This window comes from Onychostoma macrolepis, chromosome 17 (assembly GCF_012432095.1).
Source record: "Onychostoma macrolepis isolate SWU-2019 chromosome 17, ASM1243209v1, whole genome shotgun sequence".
NCBI lineage: Eukaryota > Metazoa > Chordata > Actinopteri > Cypriniformes > Cyprinidae > Onychostoma > Onychostoma macrolepis.
In genome coordinates, this window is record NC_081171.1 from 26,330,310 (window position 1) to 26,349,188 (window position 18,879).

The window sequence follows — 18,879 nt, forward strand, 5'->3', positions numbered from 1 at the left end:
AGTTTACTGTAATATTAAACTCAACTATCTGATTCTATTCTGACTTCACGCTGTAAAGAATATTCAGAATTCAATGCAAGTATTTAAGCTCTATCCACAGCATGTCACAGATGTTGTTTATAGAGCTTAAAACCATTATACTACCAAAAGGTAAGGACAGTATGCTCTGATGCCCTGTATTTTGTTTGCTAACATTCATAACATTTTGTCATTGACTTAGGAAGGTGACAATCATGGAAGATCCAGACCAGAACATTCACCTCAAGAGCCTGTCATTGCAACAATCGGCAAATGAAGAGGAAGCTTTGGATTTGCTCTTTTTAGGAGACACTAATCGTATGATCGCAGAGGTAAGTACATCAGTCTGTATGTAAAGGATGATTCAGCTCTCTATTGGCGTACTACTCTGACCTTGTTTAAATAGTCAGTGTTTAGGATTGACAAATATTTTTGTAAGACATTTTTTAAGAAAATCACTAACCTTTTTATGTTTTTAATCTCCTAAAGGGTGTACAAAATTTCTTTACATTTAGTACTTTTTACGGTTACACTTTATTTTGATAGTCCACTTTAGACATTCTACTAGCTATAAGTAACTTTGTAACTACAGTGGGGCAAAAAAGTATTTAGTCAGCCACCAATTGTGCAAGTTCTCCCACTTAAAAAGATGAGAGAGGCCTGTAATTTTCATCATAGGTATACCTCAACTATGAGAGACTAAATGAGAAAAAAAAAATCCAGAAAATCACATTGTAGAATTTTTAAAGAATTAATTGATAAATTCCTCTGTAAAATAAGTATTTGGTCACCAACAAACAAGCAAGATTTCTGGCTCTCACAGACCTGTAACTTCTTCAAGAAGCTCCTCTGTCCTCCACTCGTTACCTGTATTAATGGCATCTGTTTGAACTTGTTATCAGTATAAAAGACACCTTTCCACAACCTCAAACAGTCCAACTCCAAACTCCACCATGGCCAAGACCAAAGAGCTGTCAAAGGACACCAGAAACAAAATTGTAGACCTGCACCAGGCTGGGAAGACTGAATCTGCAATAGGTAAGCAGCTTGGTGTGAAGAAATCAACTGTGGGAGCAATTATTAGAAAATGGAAGACATACAAGACCACTGATAATCTCCCTCGATCTGGGGCTCCACGCAAGATCTCACCCCGTGGGGTCAAAATGATCACAAGAGAGCAATTTGGATGATCCAGAAGAGGATTGGGAGAATGTCATATGGTCAGATGAAACCAAAATAGAACTTTTTGGTAAAAACTCAACTTTAGTTAGTAGTGTTTGGAGGAGAAAGAATTCTGAGTTGCATCCAAAGAACACCATACCTACTGTGAAGCATGGGGTGGAAACATCATGCTTTGGGGCTGTTTTTGGGGACCAGGACGACTGATCCATGTAAACGAAAGAATGAATGGGGCCATGTATCGTGAGATTTTGAGTGAAAACCTCCTTCCATCAGCAAGGGCATTGAAGATGAAACGTGGCTGGGTCTTTCAGCATGACAGTGATCTCAAACACACTGCCCGGGGCAATGAAGGAGTGGCTTCGTAAGAAGCATTTCAAGGTCCTGGAGTGGCCTAGCCAGTCTCCAGATCTCAACCCCATCGAAAATCTTTGGAGGGAGTTGAAAGTCCGTGTTGCCCAGCAACAGCCCCAAAACATTACTGCTCTAGAGGAGATCTGCATGGAGGAATGGGCCAAAATACCAGCAACAGTGTGTGAAAACCTTGTGAAGACTTACAGAAAACGTTTGACCTCTGTCATTGCCAACAAAGGGTATATAACAAAGTATTGAGATGAAATTTTGTTATTGACCAAATACTCATTTTCCACCATAATTTGCAAATAAATTCTTTAAAAATCCTACAATGTGATTTTCTGGATTTTTTTTTCTCATTTTGTCTCTCATAGTTGAGATATACCTATGATGAAAATTATAGGCCTCTCTCATCTTTTTAAGTGGGAGAACTTGCACAACTGGTGGCTGACTAAATACTTTTTTGCCCCACTGTACGTGTCAGCTACATGTCAGCTAATTCTCATTGATTTGCAACTACATATCTACTAACTCTCAGTAGGGTAGGTTTAGGGTTAGTAGAATAAGTTGACATATACTTGCAAAGTTTCTCATACTCAGTATGTTGTATGTTGTGGACCCATCAAAATAAAGTGTTAGAAGATATTAAGCAGACAGTCTACTAATACTCTACTGACTGCTAGTTGACATGTAGTTTCAAAGTTACTTACTGTTAGTAGAATGTCTAAAGTGGACTATCGAAATAAAGTGTTACCCATTTTACTTATTAGATGACTTTAAACCTATAACAGCAATTTGTATCCATCCATTCTTAAAGTTGCTTGTCCTATATAGGGTAATAACAGCAATTACGGAACAAAAATTAAAAGTACATTCGCACAAAACATGAATTGAGATCTAATTGTAACCCCCTTAAATTGCACGTTTAATTAGTTTAATCATATGATAAATTCATTTTTCACTTCCTTTAATTTGTATATCTCTAAGAAACTCGTGTTTTTGGGGAATACTATGATTTACCACTAGAGGGCAGTTAACGCTGTGGTATGCATGTTGAGTCAATTGTGTCTAGTTCAGACTAAGAAGCCTACTAAGAACGCACAAGAGTATTAACAATCTCACAAGGTTCAATTTCATCCTGTCGCTGAGAGATAAAAACCAGTCTTTTGGTTACGACTTTTTCTTTTGTGAGAACTGTTTTTTTTTTTAACGCTGATTCTGCTTGTGTGATTGTTCGAATGGCGAGCCAGAGCCCTGATCTGCAATTCAAATCATCGTGATTCTGCATGGATCCGCTGAAGTTTACAGATAAGCTGAGATCTCCTACACACATACACACTACCCGGCTAGTAAATAACATAAAAAGGCCTTTACACACATTGACATTCGAGGATTTCACATACATACAAAGGAGCTGAAGGACTAGACACTTTTAAATTTTTTTTTATTCCTGGACTTCATAAACATTGGACTCAATCCCAAACCATCTTTTCACTTCGTACCACCTTTTCACTTTCGTGTATTCCTTCAAACTGTGGAATCTGTTCAAAATGTTGTTTTCATGTGTTTGTCGAACCTAGGCCCATTGTAAAATGTATCAAGTGTAATACACAGCATACTTATTCTGTTGCCCCATGTTACATAATTTAACAACAAGAAGACAACAAAATGCCTATTTATTTCTGCACTTTAATCCTTTGGGGTCTGAGGGGGTTTTGGGGCCCTGGAGAAGTTTTGACAAAAAAAAAAAAACAACTATGATTTTGTAGTCATATAGCCTAGTATGTATGATTTTATAGTAGTCTATGATATGATTCTGTTGCCACAGACTCAAGCATGCTTTGTACAATAAAAGGATGTACTTTGTACTATAAAAAAAGGATATTTTATATCTGCGAAACTAATTATTATTGTTTAGCACGCTATTAAAATCTAGTATTAATAATAAACATGGTCTAAACATTCTTAGACGCGTAGAATTCATCATGTTGTAGTTTGGGAACAACCCAACTAGTAAATCTGTTCAAGTTTATGTCATAAAACGTTAACTAATGCAAAAAAGAAACATTACTTACTCATCAGATTGATGAGTCTGTAGCTTTTTCTGCGTCAAGAGTGACTATGATGGTTTTGGCTTTATGAATTGATGAATAATACATTAAGTTAAAAAGTCTGTGTGTGGTGTTAGATGCAAGTCTACCTTTAATAAAACCAGTTTGGTCTGGATGGATTATAGATGGTGTGACTTTTTCTAATCTATGGGCTAGTGCTTTGGCGATGATTTTAATGAATACATTGATTAGGGAAATTGGACGATAGCTTGACGGTAGTGTTGGGTCTTTATTGGGTTTGAGAAGGAGTGAAATTGTGGCTGTGTTCATATTATCTGGGAGTTTTGATTCATTTATCATTTGGATAAAGAGTGGTGATAAGATGGACCAAAAGTGTTTGTAGAAGGGTATCCATCAGGACCTGGTGCTTTATTGTTCGGCATAAGTTTAAGGGCATTAAAAAATTCATGTTCTGTTAACAGGGATTCAAGAGTATTTATTTGATGTTTACTAAGTTGAGGTAGGTTGATATTGTTGAGAAATGAATTGATGTCTTTTTGAGTCCGGTCTTTTTCAGAAGAATATTATTTACTGTAAAACTTTTTGAAAATTTGTATTTCTTCTGGTGAATTGGTGGACTTCCCTGCTGTGTCTGTAATAACTGCTATTGTTGTTTTTTCCTTATTTTGTTTGATTTGATTTGCCAAATATTTACCAGATTTGTTATTGTGTTGGAAGTTTTCTTGTCTTAGCCTTTGAATTAGGAATTGGGTATGTTTATTGATTAATTCGTTTAACTGAAATTTATATTTTCTTAATGTATCCCGTGTATTTTCTGTTGGGTTATTTATATTGGAGTCTTCTTTGATTTTTTTGTTCCAGTTCTGCTTGTTGTTCCTTCTTTTGTAAACAGAGAATGAAATTATTTTTCCTCTTAGTACTGCTTTCCCTGCTTTCCACAGAAGAGATGGAGATGATTCTGGGGAGTCATTCATCTCTAGAAAGCATGCCCACTCTCTTTTAAAATAACTGTCAAAGTCATGGTCTTTCAGAATAGAAATCGCCATCTAGTAAAGGGTTTATGTGGACTATTTATGTTCCATTTTAATGTTACTGGGGCATGATCACTAATAACTATTGGATGGATCTTTGATTCAGGAATATTTGATATGATAGAATTACTGGTGAGAAAGAAGTCAATGCAGGAATATGATCGGTGGACTGGTGAGAAAAATGAATATTCTTTAACGTTAGCATGCTGTATACGCCAACTATCACCAAGACCAAAATCACTCATGAACTGTTTTATGGTTTCTGCAGATTTCCAGATACGTTTATTGCCTAAACTGTTAGATCTATCTATTGTTGAGTCTAGAACTGTGTTGAAATCACCTGCTATTATGACTGGACAGTTAGAAAAATTTGAAATGGAAGAAAAAAAGGTCTGGAAAAAAGATGGGTCATCTTTGTTTGGGCCATATAAATTGCCAGGTGTAACAAGACCTAGGTGCAAAAAGAAGAGCACATCTTATAGATCAGAGAGAGAGAGAGTTTAGATCAGATTATCTTAATGACAGTTATCGGGAGTGAAGTGTTCAGAAAAGCCAGGGGATAATGTCCTTATCGTGATATAGTTGTCCATCTATGTATAATTTGTCCACTGTGATGATTGCTCTTTTTCCTTCATTTATTTTCTGGTTTCGGATTGGGAAAAGTTGCTTTCGACGTTCGAGAATGTCCTTTGGGTATTGCTCGTTGAGTCCGTAGTTTGTGCCTTTAAAGCAGCTTTAGTTGTTTGCTTTCTGAAGGGGTCCAGGAGGCTGAACCCTCCTTGCCCCTTCACAGTCCCTACTTGGGATCTGCCTACTGTTCTGAGGGCCCTTCCTTTGAGCCACTACAGTCTGTCGACCTCCGACCCCAGTCGCTAAAGACTGCTCTGCTACTGACGCTAGCATCGGTCAAGCGAATGGGAGATTTGCAGGCACTCTGCAAATTTGAGCTCCACCTGCCTTCAATTTGGGCCTAATGACACCAAGGTCATCCTAAAGCCAAGGCACGGTTATGTACCAAAGGTGCTCTCCACTCCAATCAGAGCACAGGTCATTTCGCTCTCTGCACTTCCTCCCTCAGACGAGGACGAGGAGCTGAATTTACTCTGCCCCGTTAGGGCACTGAGAATCTACCTGGAGGGTTCCGCCCCCTTTAGGCAGATGGAACAGCTCTTAATTTGCTTCAGGGACCGCACCAAAGGGCATCCGGTCACGAAGCAGAGACTTTCAAGGTGGATAGTTGATGCTATTATACTAGCTTACTCTTCCTTGGGCCTGCATTGCCCCATTGGAGTACGAGTACGGGCGTTGCCTCGTTGTGGGCGTGGTCTAGCAGAGTGTCCATCGCATAAATATATGCGGCGGCCGGCTGGGCCTCGCCGTCCACATTTGCTAGGTTTTATAACCTGGAAGTCCCTGCCTTACAGGCACGGGTCCTTTCTGCTTGAATGGATGTGAACCTTAACAGGTGGGACCAGCACCACGCCCGACGCGACAGTATTGCTTACTTGTGCGCTCTCGAGGCTGTATAGGTCCCCCTTGGGACGATTACCTGGGCCGGGCACGATCTCAATGAGTTCGACCCGCTGCTTCGAGGGCTTTTACTACTTGTCCTCTGGGCCCTTTGGTGCCCATGGCAAGTTAGTTATTCAGTTGTTCCCCTACCATAGCACGGTGTGGTTGTACTGGTTCCCCATATGCATCTAGTAAGATGCAGTACGAGTGAAGTATCAAAAGGGAACATACTCTGTTACTATGGCGACCTTGGTTCCCTGAGATACCGGAACTATATTTTGGATATTAATGTCAATTGCAGAGTTGATGTTATATGCCTCCTTCAGTGAATCGCTGGCCGACTCAGTGATCAGTCGTAAAAACAGTGATTCTGTCTAAATCCCCTGTAAAACATAAATAATTCCCTTTGAGCTAAATGTACTTGTTTCCCTTACATGTGTGAGACTAGACAGAGTGTTTGTGTGTGAGAGAGTATTAGTAGCATCTTTGGTGAGCGAGCTGACTGAATGCATGTGTGGATGATTCAAAGTCTGGGGAGAGTGAACAGGTCTTGGAAGGAGACTTGGAGGATGGCAGTCAATCAGAGTGTAGGGCACTGATCTAAAGCATGCAAGGATCTTTTTGGAGAGCCTCGGAGCTTGACAGCAGGATGATAATGTGTAACATATTTTACTAGCTCTTAGTGTAAGAGACTCAGGTCTTCAGCTCACATACATATATTTTACTCATCTCATTAATAAGTGTATCCTAATGAGTTATTCCATGGCCCTGTCCCAAATGGAACACTTCATGTGCACTTGCGGTCTTATGGACTTACAATGGCCGCCCGCAAGTCCACAAGACCGTAGGATTTCCCATTCATCATTTTTACATTCAGAAGGGTGCTCGCGAGCGCCCCCTATGCGCCCTCAATCCGCACTTCTGCCAAGCCAGCACTGGGGCGAGCTTCGCAGCAGACTTCTACCCAACAGTCAAAGCGTCATTATGTCATGAAAGTGCAGACTCAGAGGAAGACTGCGAGGGTTTAGGGTGCCATTTGGGACATTTGACCCTGCCTGTTCTGACCTCCTTCAAGACAGCACGCCAAATATGTTTACTATTTGTTAAATCTTATTATATGTAGGTGTGAACTCTTGAAATTGGTATTTGCTGTAATGACAGTTCATTTGACTCATAAGTCATCTCTTTTTGATGTTTTCATCTTTATGTAGACTCCCATGAACCAGGCTTCTACACGGTCTCACTGCATCTTTACCATTCACCTGTGTAGCAAAGAACTGGGCTCAGCCATGGTACGGCACTCGAAGCTGCACCTGGTGGATCTGGCTGGGTCTGAAAGAGTGGGAAAGACAGGTGTGGGTGGTCAGATCCTAACAGAAGCAAAATATATTAACCTCTCTCTGCACTACTTGGAGCAGGTCAGAAAACCTTCTTTGTCACAGATGTGTTTTTTTTTTTTTTTTTTTAAGGTGCACTATGGTATTTTGCCCTCTCTAACCCTATGATTGAAATATTGAATTGCAAGTTACTTTCAGAAATGTTTAGGTTGTGCTTTCAGCTCCTTTATGCTGATAAATGTGATGGTTTGAGGTTTACCTATAGTTGCTTTTGACTACCATATCAGTACAGGTCAGCACATATCTGAAAAATGTAATCTTACTCTGAGCAAGAAAGTAGCATATTATCACCATTGTAGCCAGACTTTTCTCTGTTCATGAATATAATGTAAACACACAAGGACAAACAGTGTAAACATTACATTTCCTGCCAAATCTGAACCAGCTGTTCAAAATATAAAGCATTATAGAGAATTGGGGAAAGGCAAGAATGCAGATTTGAACAGTTTTTTTTTTTTCATGTAAAATGAAATTGTTAATTTTTACCCAAATCTCCATAGTGCACTCAAAATTATGATTTAAAATATACTGAAAAATAACTTTAATGTAAATAATTTTGAATATATACACCTTTTGTTTATATTGATCTGACCCTTTTCTATTTTAAAAGGAGTTTGAATCAAATTACTAAAGCCACAATTTGGTGGGCTCCATTTGCTGTCTGCTTTAGGTCATCATAGCCCTGTCGGAGAAGAATAGATCCCATATTCCTTACCGCAATTCCATGATGACCTCTGTGCTTAGAGACAGTTTGGGCGGTAACTGTATGACCACCATGATCGCTACTGTGTCTGTTGAGAGGAGGAACATTGGGGTACATCTCTTAACCTTAATTTCATATTTTTTTTGCGCATGAAAGACAATGTATTTGTTTGAAATATTCACAGCACTCTTGCACATCACTCTCTCTCTCTGTTTTTTTTCTTCAGGAGTCTATATCCACCTGTCGTTTTGCTCAGAGAGTGGCTTTGATTAAGAATGACGCTTTGCTCAATGAAGAACTGGATCCTGCTCTGGTAATTCTGACATTGTCATCTTATGTTATTTCTTTTTTAAAAATCCTGTTAAATATATGGTTACAAAAAAAAAAAAAAAAAAAAAAAAAAAATGGTAGGCAGCTGTTTCCACGCAATCTGGAATTTTGCATAAATGCAAAAGATCTCCCCATGATTTACTATGTCAGAAAGTGACTTCTGTGTGAGCTATACTTTATGCATCAATGTACTATTGCCAGTATGCAAAGGACCTTCTTTTGTCTGTGACTACACCTTCAGAGATCGAAAATCATAGAAATTATGAAGGTAAAATGACGTCAAAAAGATTCACATGCGCAGGGTAAGATTTGTGAAAGTGTACATAAGATAGCAAGCCTAAATTAATTTTGCATTCGCAAGAAAAGAGTTATAGAAGTGCATATTGCATTTCAAGCGTAAGAAAAAAAGATTTGCTGTCTTTTACTGTTTTTTGTAAGTGTATATCATGTATTGTGAAACTGCAACTTCATGCTAAGGCAAAATAAATATGATCTGTATTCTTCTGACTTTCATTTTTCCGTGCTTACACTTTTGGCACTGTTTCGCCCCAAATACAGCCAAAAGTATTGCAAGCCTGTGCCCAGTGTTTTGCAAGCGAAAACAACCGTATCAAGAACTGCAAATCAGATTGACCGCCTAAAACCAATATGCGTGTATAGAAAAAAAATCGTTGCAACTGTCTAAATGATTCTTGCATGCATAGAGCAAAATGTTCCCCAAATAACCCGCTATGTACGTCTGCGTCTTTGTGTTTGCAGTTTTGGCACGATTCTCTCACTGATTTCAGATTTGCAAGCATGTGTGGAAGGTGGGACTTTCTTCTTGCAGCCAAACAAATAACGCTTTCTCTGACTCTCGATTTACTCTTATCTGATTGGTTCAATAAACACTCCAGACGTGAGAACACATCTTTATCTTAATTTGACTCTGCGTCATTCTTATTGTATGGTATTTTTAATGCACAGATACATATAAAAAAAAAACAATTAATAATACAATAAAATAATAAAACAAAAAGCATGATCCTTTATAAGCTGTGTAGGCTACCATTAGACTGACTGCCATGTGTTCATTCTGAATTTCGAGCTAATATTAGGAAATGACATTTCTGTGTATTCACTCTATTTATCCTAATCATCCTTCTCCTCTTCAGCAGACCATATGATATTTGTTTGTAATCTTGATGCTTCTGAAAGTATCTGCACTACTATGCATAATTTCACCATGTCTCCTGATCAGGGTTGATGCCAGATTTTTTTTTTTTTCTTTAACATGTATTTAAAGGAGATTTTACTGTACTAAATATTTACCCCTAAATTATGCATTTACCATCTGTAATGCCATGTGAAACCCCTAGATGGATGTATAACCATATACAAATATCACCATTACTGTGTATTTCATGGTTTCTGGGAATATTTGATTCAGACATAGTTACTTTGCATTTGGTTTTTCATTTAGATGCATATATTCAGACATTATTAAAGACTATATTTTGTCAAAGTAGTTGTAGTTTTTTAAATGTTGATTTGGTTTGAAGTGTCAGTGTTTGCATTAGTCAAATCAAATCGCTATTAAACATTTTGATTGTAATGTTTAACATCATTTCAGTGGTGTAGGCAGATTATCTAAAATCTTAAATTTCAAGGCAATGTCCAACTAATCCAATAATGTTCACTCTAGCTTGAAAATCAGTATATGAGCACATGGTAGTCAGCCTAATGGTACACCGCTTCTAAGGATCATGCTTTTTTTTTAATTTTATTGTATTTATTTTTTAATATGTGTGCATTAAAAATACCATCCCCTCAATAAGAATGACGCGGAGTCAAATTAAGATAAAGATGTGTTCTCACGTCTGGAGTGTTTATTGAACCAATCAGATAAGAGTAAATTGAGAGTCAGCGAATGCCTCATTTGTTTGGCTGCAAGAAGAAAGTCCCACCTACCACACATGCTTGCAAGTGCATGTTTGGCATGCTTGCCAAAACTGCAAGTGCAAAGACGCAGACGTACATAGCAGATTATTTGGGGAACATTTTGCTCTATGCACACAAGAAGTCATTTAGATAGTTGCAACGGGTTTTTTTTTTTCTACACAAACATATTGGTTTTACGCAGTCAATCCGTTTTGCAGTTCTTGTTACGGTTGTTTTCGCTTGCAAAACGCTGTGCACAGGCTTGCAATACTTTTGGCTGTATTTGGGGCGAAACAACAGTGCCAAAAGTGTAAAGTCAGAAGAATACAGATCATATTAATTTTGCCTTAGCATTAAGTTGCAGTTTCACAATACATGAATTACACTTACAAAAAAGGCTGCAAATCTTTTTTTTTCTCACGCTTGAAACGCAATTTACACTTTAACAAATCTTTTCTTGCGAATGCAAAATTAATTTACGCTTGCTATCTTATGTACACTTTCACAAATCTTACCCTGCGCATGCGAATCTTTTTGACGTCATTTTACCTTCATACATATGCTTTTTTATTTGTTTAGATAAATCGTTCAGAGAGGTTTGACCAAACTGTTAAACTAGCTCATGAGCACAGAGAGATTTGCGAGTGCACAGGGCACAGTTTGAGTGAGAGGAGAGACATGTTTTAAGTGCGCGCACCGTCTCTGGGCGAGAGCAGCGTACTGAGTGCGTGCATTCGGTTTTGTGCAAGAGCAAAGGAAATCTGCGTGCGAGCGGAGAGATTTGCGCTCGCGCATTATATTTATGTGCTTTCGCGCTACAATAATGCACTCTCGACATTTGCCAGTAAAATAACACCATAGATGGGGGCTAGCAAACAAGAGCCCCAGTTAGAGAGGAGTGAGAAATCATTGCTGTAGCAGTGATGTAAAGTACAATTTTAATTGGAGGAGAAATCGCTGCTCTTACAAAAAATGAGTCCATAAGTGCAATTGCCTATGCATTTGCGTCAATACGGCGATGGGACTGAGCAGTATTAGGGGTTGGAGAAGTCGTGAACCTGCTGGTTTGGGGTAAAGTGCAGATAGGAAACAATACTTGTTTACGAGGATACTCCTCAAGACTGTCATTCCGACGTGCTTTTGCATGCATTTGCTAAAGAAGGTGCGAAAGAAAGCTCAATTTGGTACTCACGTGCTGTCCTAGCCGAGCTGTGGCTTTTTGTGTGTGTGCGGCACCATCGGCGCGAACAGAAACTATCTATCACAACGCCTGAGTACCGCATTTAAATTTCTTTCAGAAAAGGTCTATCACAGCGTGTAAGTACTGTATTTAAATCTATTTCGTGTTGTCTCATGCTTGAATGGCTTAAAACACTTTAATGTTTAAACTGACAAGGCTTAAAACACGTGAGAATGATAAACTTTATTGAGGAAGCAGCACTGGCCTGATCGTTCAGATAGGTGATTAGTTAAACACTACGGCCTGTTAACAGCAGGAAAGCTAATTGTATTCTCAGGTGAACTAAAATATGATACATCTGGTGAACCAGTCAATGTAATGCATATGTCTGAATAACAATAAAATGCGACAAGAATGATACTGTATGAAGCGTTGTTTGGTTACATCAAGTTGCGCCTCATATTATGAAAACAATGTTTGGGATACCATGATCAAAACTTAGCATATAGCCAGTTTGATGTTGAATATTCATCCAAATTATGGTGAAAACCAAATTATGTTTACTCTCACAAGCCGTCACGTATAGGCTTGTAGTTAGCTGTCTCTTGCCTGGAGACGTCACACGCTGTGTTACTGCAAGATGGTGGCGCCCCTTGCTCCAAAAGCTATAACAAAACAACCTTTTTTCTTTAAAATGGTTACATTAATCATGTTTATTATATATTTAATCAAAGTGGACATCACTTTACTAAATAATGTAAACTTAACTGACTGCTTCACTTCCACTTTAAACTTTGCTAACATATTAAAATGCTTCAATTTTCATGACATGAAAAATTTGTTTTAGTTGGAGATCAAACTATGTAAGTTTTTGTAAGAAAAAAAAAACATGTACGCAAATGTAAACCATATACACAGTATGCTTTGTGCAACGTTTTAGCTTATAACTTCGCAAAACATTAGAAAGGCATAGTGAATTGCATATCGCTATTGAGAGCAGTTAATCTTGATTCAAACGAACCTAAGGACAATATACAGTGATGCACGGATCTTGAGATAAAGTTTGTGGAGGGACATGACGAGCTGTGATTTCTGGGATCCGAACGTGATGCAACGATGATTTGAAAAACGTCATTAAAAAACGACGGTGGTCCGGGCAATGGGAATTTGATCTAGGATATGGTTGATATAGGTATGGTTTAACAGTTGGAGCAGATTGACATGTCTATTAATTACCGTACACTGTATAGAGTTGAAGCGCACAACGCTGACCCTCATCACGTGTTCACGACTTTGTCAGTTATCCAATAAGATTAAAGTTTAGGAATACTGCTTAGGCATCAGATCATTATAAATGCTTTCGGGATGTAAAGGGAAATCACTCGGAGCGGCGACTAGACGCAGAAGGAAGCGATGGATAAGGTGAGCAGAGCAGGGGTCTCATTTATAAAACTCTCTGTAGATTTTATTCTAAAAGTGTACGTAGGGACAAAAGCTCAATTTTGCGTACGCACAAAAGTTTTCAGATTTATAAAACCATGTGTACGCCAGAACCTGCACAAAAATCCCTTTATAAATCCTGGTCAGGGTAAGATTGTGCGTATGTGCATCTCCACCTCATCTCCTCCCTGAAATGACCATACAGGTGCTGGTCATATAATTAGAATATCATCAAAAAGTTGATTTATTTCACTAATTCCATTCAAAAAGTGAAACTTGTATATTATATTCATTCATTACACACAGACTGATATATTTCAAATGTTTATTTCTTTTAATTTTGATGATTAGAGCTTACAGCTCATGAAAGTCAAAAATTTAATTGTTTACTTGTTCCTTTTTGCAATAGCGCTATTGTGATGTAACATGCTGTAGTACAGCTGTACTGCACAACGGTGGTAAAATGACGCCACCCTCTCGTGACGCTATGCTCTGCTCACGTGCTCTGATAATAATAGCTTTGTAGGACTATAAAAAAAAGTTATATCCGATTCTGTTTCATAGAACTGAATAAATATTGACTGATATTTAATATTAATAGGCTATATTTTCTGTCCAATTTTATTGTGTTACTTTCAATAAATGTGGTTATTTTATTGGCTTGTGATTTTTAAATTCCGTATCATTAAAATAATCATTACAAAAATGACTTAATATTATTTAATAAAATAATAAATAATTATTACAAAGCAGTTTCGGTTTCGGCCAATACTGTTTTTTTCGGTGCATCCGTAGATTTTTATGTAAAAATAAATGTTTTCAGGGTGATACAAGACCCCAATGTGACATTATCTTGGTAATTATGGCTTCTTGCCACATATGTAAATAAATGAGCACAAAATATGAATTTCATCATATTTTATTACCTCAAGACGAGTACCTGCTGCAGCAGTCTGTTATCCGTTCTAGCGGTTGTTGTCGTTAAATAACAGACCACTAGATGGTGCAATTGATTCATTCATAATTTTATTCGGCTAACGGAAATTCTCGTTTATGATTAATGACGCATAGTAGTTCTGCTCTAACCATGGACAAGTTTTTGAAAAGACAAGTGTCAGGTAAACGTAAAGTAGATAATGAATCTACTTCAAACATCACAACTACAACAAAGATAAGAAAATATGATGAGGCATATCTCGCCCTCGGATTTACCAGTACAACGGTGGGTGATGACGAGAGACCACAGTATGTTGTGTGCCTCAAAATATTAGCATCTGACAGTATGAAGCCGAACAAGTTAAGACGGCACTTAGAGACGTCGCATCGCGAACACAAAGACAAGTCAGTTGATTTTTTCAGAAAAAAATTACTCAACTGTCATGCCCAGCAGAGTCGCTTTACTAAAGCAGCATCTGTGCCTTCAAATGCCCAACTCGCCTTCTACAAAGTGGCCTACAGAGTAGCTCAGTGTAAGAAGCCGCACACTATAGCTGAAGAATTAATATTTCCTTCTGCTTTTGATATGGTTTCAACTATGATTGATGACACAGCAGCCAGTAAACTAAAAGCTATTCCTCTGTCAAACAACACTATTGCGAGGCGCATTTATGACATGTCAAAAGATATGGAGGAGCAGCTTAACGACAAGATACGAGACAACCGTTTTGCTCTGCAGATGGATGAAGCAATTGACAGTAACAAAGACTGTTTATTGATAACATACGTCAGATTCATTGATGCCAAAGATTTGAGGGAGGATTTGCTTTTCTGCAAACTTGTAACTAAAAGAGCCACTGCAGATGAACTGTTCAAAATCATTGACACTTACTTGAAACAGGCAATGGCCGGTAAACGAGGAGGTCTGCAAGCATTGGTCAAGCACGTTTCCCCAAATGTGCAATGGACACACTGTATGATACACCGGGAGGCACTAGCGTCTAAGCAGATGAGTCCCGAGCTGAACGATGTCATGACAGATATTATCGCCACCGTAAATTACATCAAAACAAATGGGATCTGATCACACAGCAGTTTTGTTTTACAGCGAGTCCCGTTGGCTGTCGCGTGGGGAAGTTTTATCCAGGGTGTTTGAATTGCGGGATGAGATCAGAATCTTCTTGGAAGAAGAGGGAAATGAACTTGCCAATAATTTCAACAATAAAAACTTTCTCATGAAACTTGCATACCTGAGCGATATGTTTCAGAAACTAAATGAACTAAATTTACAGATGCAGGGCACCAACACTCACCTTCCCCAGCTGGCAGATAAAATCACATCATTCACAAGAAAACTGGAGATGTGGGAGCAGAGAGTGAAAGAAGGGAATATAGACTCATTTGAGAACTTGAAATCATTCATTGAGGTCAACAAGCTGCAGAACACAGTGATCCCATGCATGACAACTCATATCTCTGCCCTACAAAAACATTTCCAGAAGTATTTCCCAGTGCAAGATCCTGCAAAATATGATTGGATTCGAGACCCCTTCAGTGCAACACCACCCGCTGACTTCAGCACAGCAGAACAGGAACAGTTCATTGATGTCACTTCTGATTCAACAACGAGGCTTCAGTTTAAGTCCAAGGTATTGGCTGCATTTTGGATTGGAGTGGAAAAGGACTACCCATTGCTGGGCAGGAGAGCCCTGGCAATACTCCTTCCTTTTGCCACATCATACCTATGTGAGATAGGGTTTTCTGCAGTTGCCTCAATCAAGACAAAATACAGATCAAAGCTGGACATTGAAAATGAGCTAAGAGTGGCAGTCTCACAGCTGCATCCCCGATTTGAGAGGATCTGCAGCACAAAGCAAGCCCACCCCAGTCACTGAAAAGACTGTGGGACTAGTAAGAATAAGTCTAAATCCTGCAGTTCAAAAATTTTCATTTTTGTGCAGAGGCGAGTTTGAGAAAATCTGTTGAAAACAATGAATACTGTTACATAGTTAAAAATAATAATAATAAATAAATGTTGAAGCTGCATGCTTTACTTGTAATGCTTCTACTCTAAAAGTGACTAGTTCCTTATTTAGTTTTTTATTTTTATTTTTTATTTTATTTTTTCAGTAAGTTGTCACACACTGAATTTGTGTTAATTACCATTAATAAATTACAATGTTTCAAACAAATCCTCCTGGAGGTGTGTTTATGTGTATGTGTGGGGGCCTTTTTTTTATTCTGCAAAAGGGGGGCCCGGCAGAAAAAGTTTGGGAACCACTGAGCTAGGGGCAGCTATATGCCACAGAGTAGAGGTGTGTTTTCAACATTGATTTAAAACGGTCTAATGAGTGACAAGATCTAATGACCAATGGAAGGCTATTCCACAGACATGGGGCTGCCACAGAAAAGGTTCGATCACCTTTGGTTTTCAACCGTGATCTTGGAACATGTAAAAGCAAACTCTGAGATGATCTTAAAGGTCTGGTAACATAGTGGTGCTGCAACAAACATGAAATGTATTCTGGAGCAAGGCCATGCAATCCTTTAAAAACCATTATCAAAACTTTATACTGGATTCTAAAATCAACAGGAAGCCAATGCAACGCAGCCAGCACTGGAGAAATGCTGGACCACTTCCTTGTGCCAGTCAACAGTCTAGCTGCTGCATTTTGTACTAGCTGCAGCCGTGAAAGCAGATTCTTAGACAACCCTAAATATAGCGAGTTGCAATAATCCAACCTGGATGAAATAAAAGCATGAATCACGGTTTCCATGTCAACAAAAGACAGTATTCTCTTCAATTTGGCAATCATACGCAATTGAAAGAAGCTTCCTTTAACAACAGCACTGACTTGTCTATCAAACTTCAACTCCGAGTCAAAGGTTACACCAAGATTTCTTACTTGTGTGTTGATATTATTGGCTAAGGGGCCAAGATTTACAGAGAGCTGTTTGGGGGGCCAAAAATCACCACTTCCGATTTGGACTCATGGAGCTGCAGGAAACTAGAAGCCATCCAAGCCCTTATTTCATCCAAACACTCCAACAAAATTGATATATTGGGGTCATTGTTACATCTTAGGGGCACATACAGTGGGGCAAAAAAGTATTTAGTCAGCCACCAATTGTGCAAGTTCTCCCACTTAAAAAGATGAGAGAGGCCTGTAATTTTCATCATAGGTATACCTCAACTATGAGAGACAAAATCTGAAAAAAAATCCAGAAAATCACATTGTAGGATTTTTAAAGAATTAATTGGTAAATTCCTCGGTAAAGTAAGTATTTGGTCACCTACAAACAAGCAAGATTTCTAGCTCTCACAGACCTGTAACAACTTCTTTAAGAGGCTCCTCTGTCCTCCACTCGTTACCTGTACACGGTTTGAACTCGTTATCAGTATAAAAGACACCTGTCCACAACCTCAAACAGTCCAACTCCAAACTCCACCATGGCCAAGACCAAAGAGCTGTCAAAGGACACCAGAAACAAAATTGTAGACCTGCACCAGGCTGGGAAGACTGAATCTGCAATAGGTAAGCAGCTTGGTGTGAAGAAATCAACTGTGGGAGCAATTATTAGAAAATGGAAGACATACAAGACCACTGATAATCTCCCTCGATCTGGGGCTCCATGCAAGATCTCACCCCGTGGGGTAAAAATGATCACAAGAACTGTGAGCAAAAATCCCAGAACCACACGGGGGGACCTAGTGAATGACCTGCAGAGAGCTGGGACCAAAGTAACAAAGGCTACCATCAGTAACACACTGCGCCTCCAGGGACTCAAATCCTGCAGTGCCAGACGTGTCCCCCTGCTTAAACCAGTACATGTCCGCGCCCGTCTGAAGTTTGCTAGAGAGCATTGGGAGAATGTCATATGGTCAGATGAAACCAAAATAGAACTTTTTGGTAAAAACTCAACTTGTCGTGTTTGGAGGAGAAAGAATGCTGAGTTGCATCCAAAGAACACCATATCTACTGTGAAGCATGGGGGTGGAAACATCATGCTTTTGGGGCTGTTTTTCGGCAAAGGGACCAGGACGACTGATCTGTGTAAACGAAAGAATGAATGGGGCCATGTATCGTGAGATTTTGAGTGAAAACCTCCTTCCATCAGCAAGGGCATTGAAGTTGAAACGTGGCTGGGTCTTTCAGCATGACAATGATCCCAAACACACTGCCCGGGCAACGAAGGAGTGGCTTCGTAAGAAGCATTTCAAGGTCCTGGAATGGCCTAGCCAGTCTCCAGATCTCAACCCCATCGAAAATCTTGAAAGTCTGTGTTGCCCAGCGACAGCCCCAAAACATTACTGCTCTAGAGGAGATCTGCATGGAGGAATGGGCCAAAATACCAGCAACAGTGTGTGAAAACCTTGTGAAGACTTACAGAAAACGTTTGACCTCAGTCATTGCCAACAAAGGGTATATAACAAAGTATTGAGATGAAATTTTGTTATTGACCAAATACTTATTTTCCACCATAATTTGCAAATAAATTCTTTAAGAATCCTACAATGTGATTTTCTGGATTTTTTTTCCTCATTTTGTCTCTCATAGTTGAGGTATACCTATGATGAAAATTACAGACCTCTCTCATCTTTTTAAGTGGGAGAACTTGCACAATTGGTGGCTGACTAAATACTTTTTTGCCCCACTGTACAGTTGGATGTCATCAGCATAGCAATGATAAGCCACATTACATTTTTGACAAATTATACCCAAAGGGAGCATATATAGAGAGAACAACACAGGACCCAGACATGAGCCCTGTGGAACACCCGAGAAAATAAACTGTGGAGATGATA

At 38.9% G+C, this 18,879-nt stretch overlaps 1 protein-coding gene and 1 long non-coding RNA gene across 6 annotated transcripts in view; one reads left to right on the forward strand and one right to left on the reverse strand.

The window, feature by feature from the left end:
- The window catches only part of kif6 (kinesin family member 6), a 281,901-nt gene that overhangs the window by 57,320 nt on the left and 205,702 nt on the right, over positions 1 to 18,879 (forward strand). For all 5 annotated transcript variants that reach the window (XR_009266661.1, XM_058748719.1, XM_058748720.1 and 2 more), the window contains 4 exons: positions 221 to 350; positions 7,378 to 7,584; positions 8,234 to 8,377; positions 8,493 to 8,579. Coding sequence is in view for 4 of the 5 variants with exons in the window: in XM_058748719.1 (XP_058604702.1) it covers positions 221 to 350; positions 7,378 to 7,584; positions 8,234 to 8,377; positions 8,493 to 8,579 (568 nt within the window). In the remaining variant the exon portion in view is untranslated. The remainder of the gene's footprint in view (positions 1 to 220; positions 351 to 7,377; positions 7,585 to 8,233; positions 8,378 to 8,492; positions 8,580 to 18,879) is intronic.
- LOC131522875 (uncharacterized) lies at positions 7,390 to 12,014 on the reverse strand. Its single transcript, XR_009266662.1, has 3 exons — positions 11,709 to 12,014; positions 8,279 to 8,354; positions 7,390 to 7,498 (listed from the first exon to the last, which is right to left on the reverse strand). It is a non-coding gene; the product is annotated as an uncharacterized LOC131522875 (long non-coding RNA).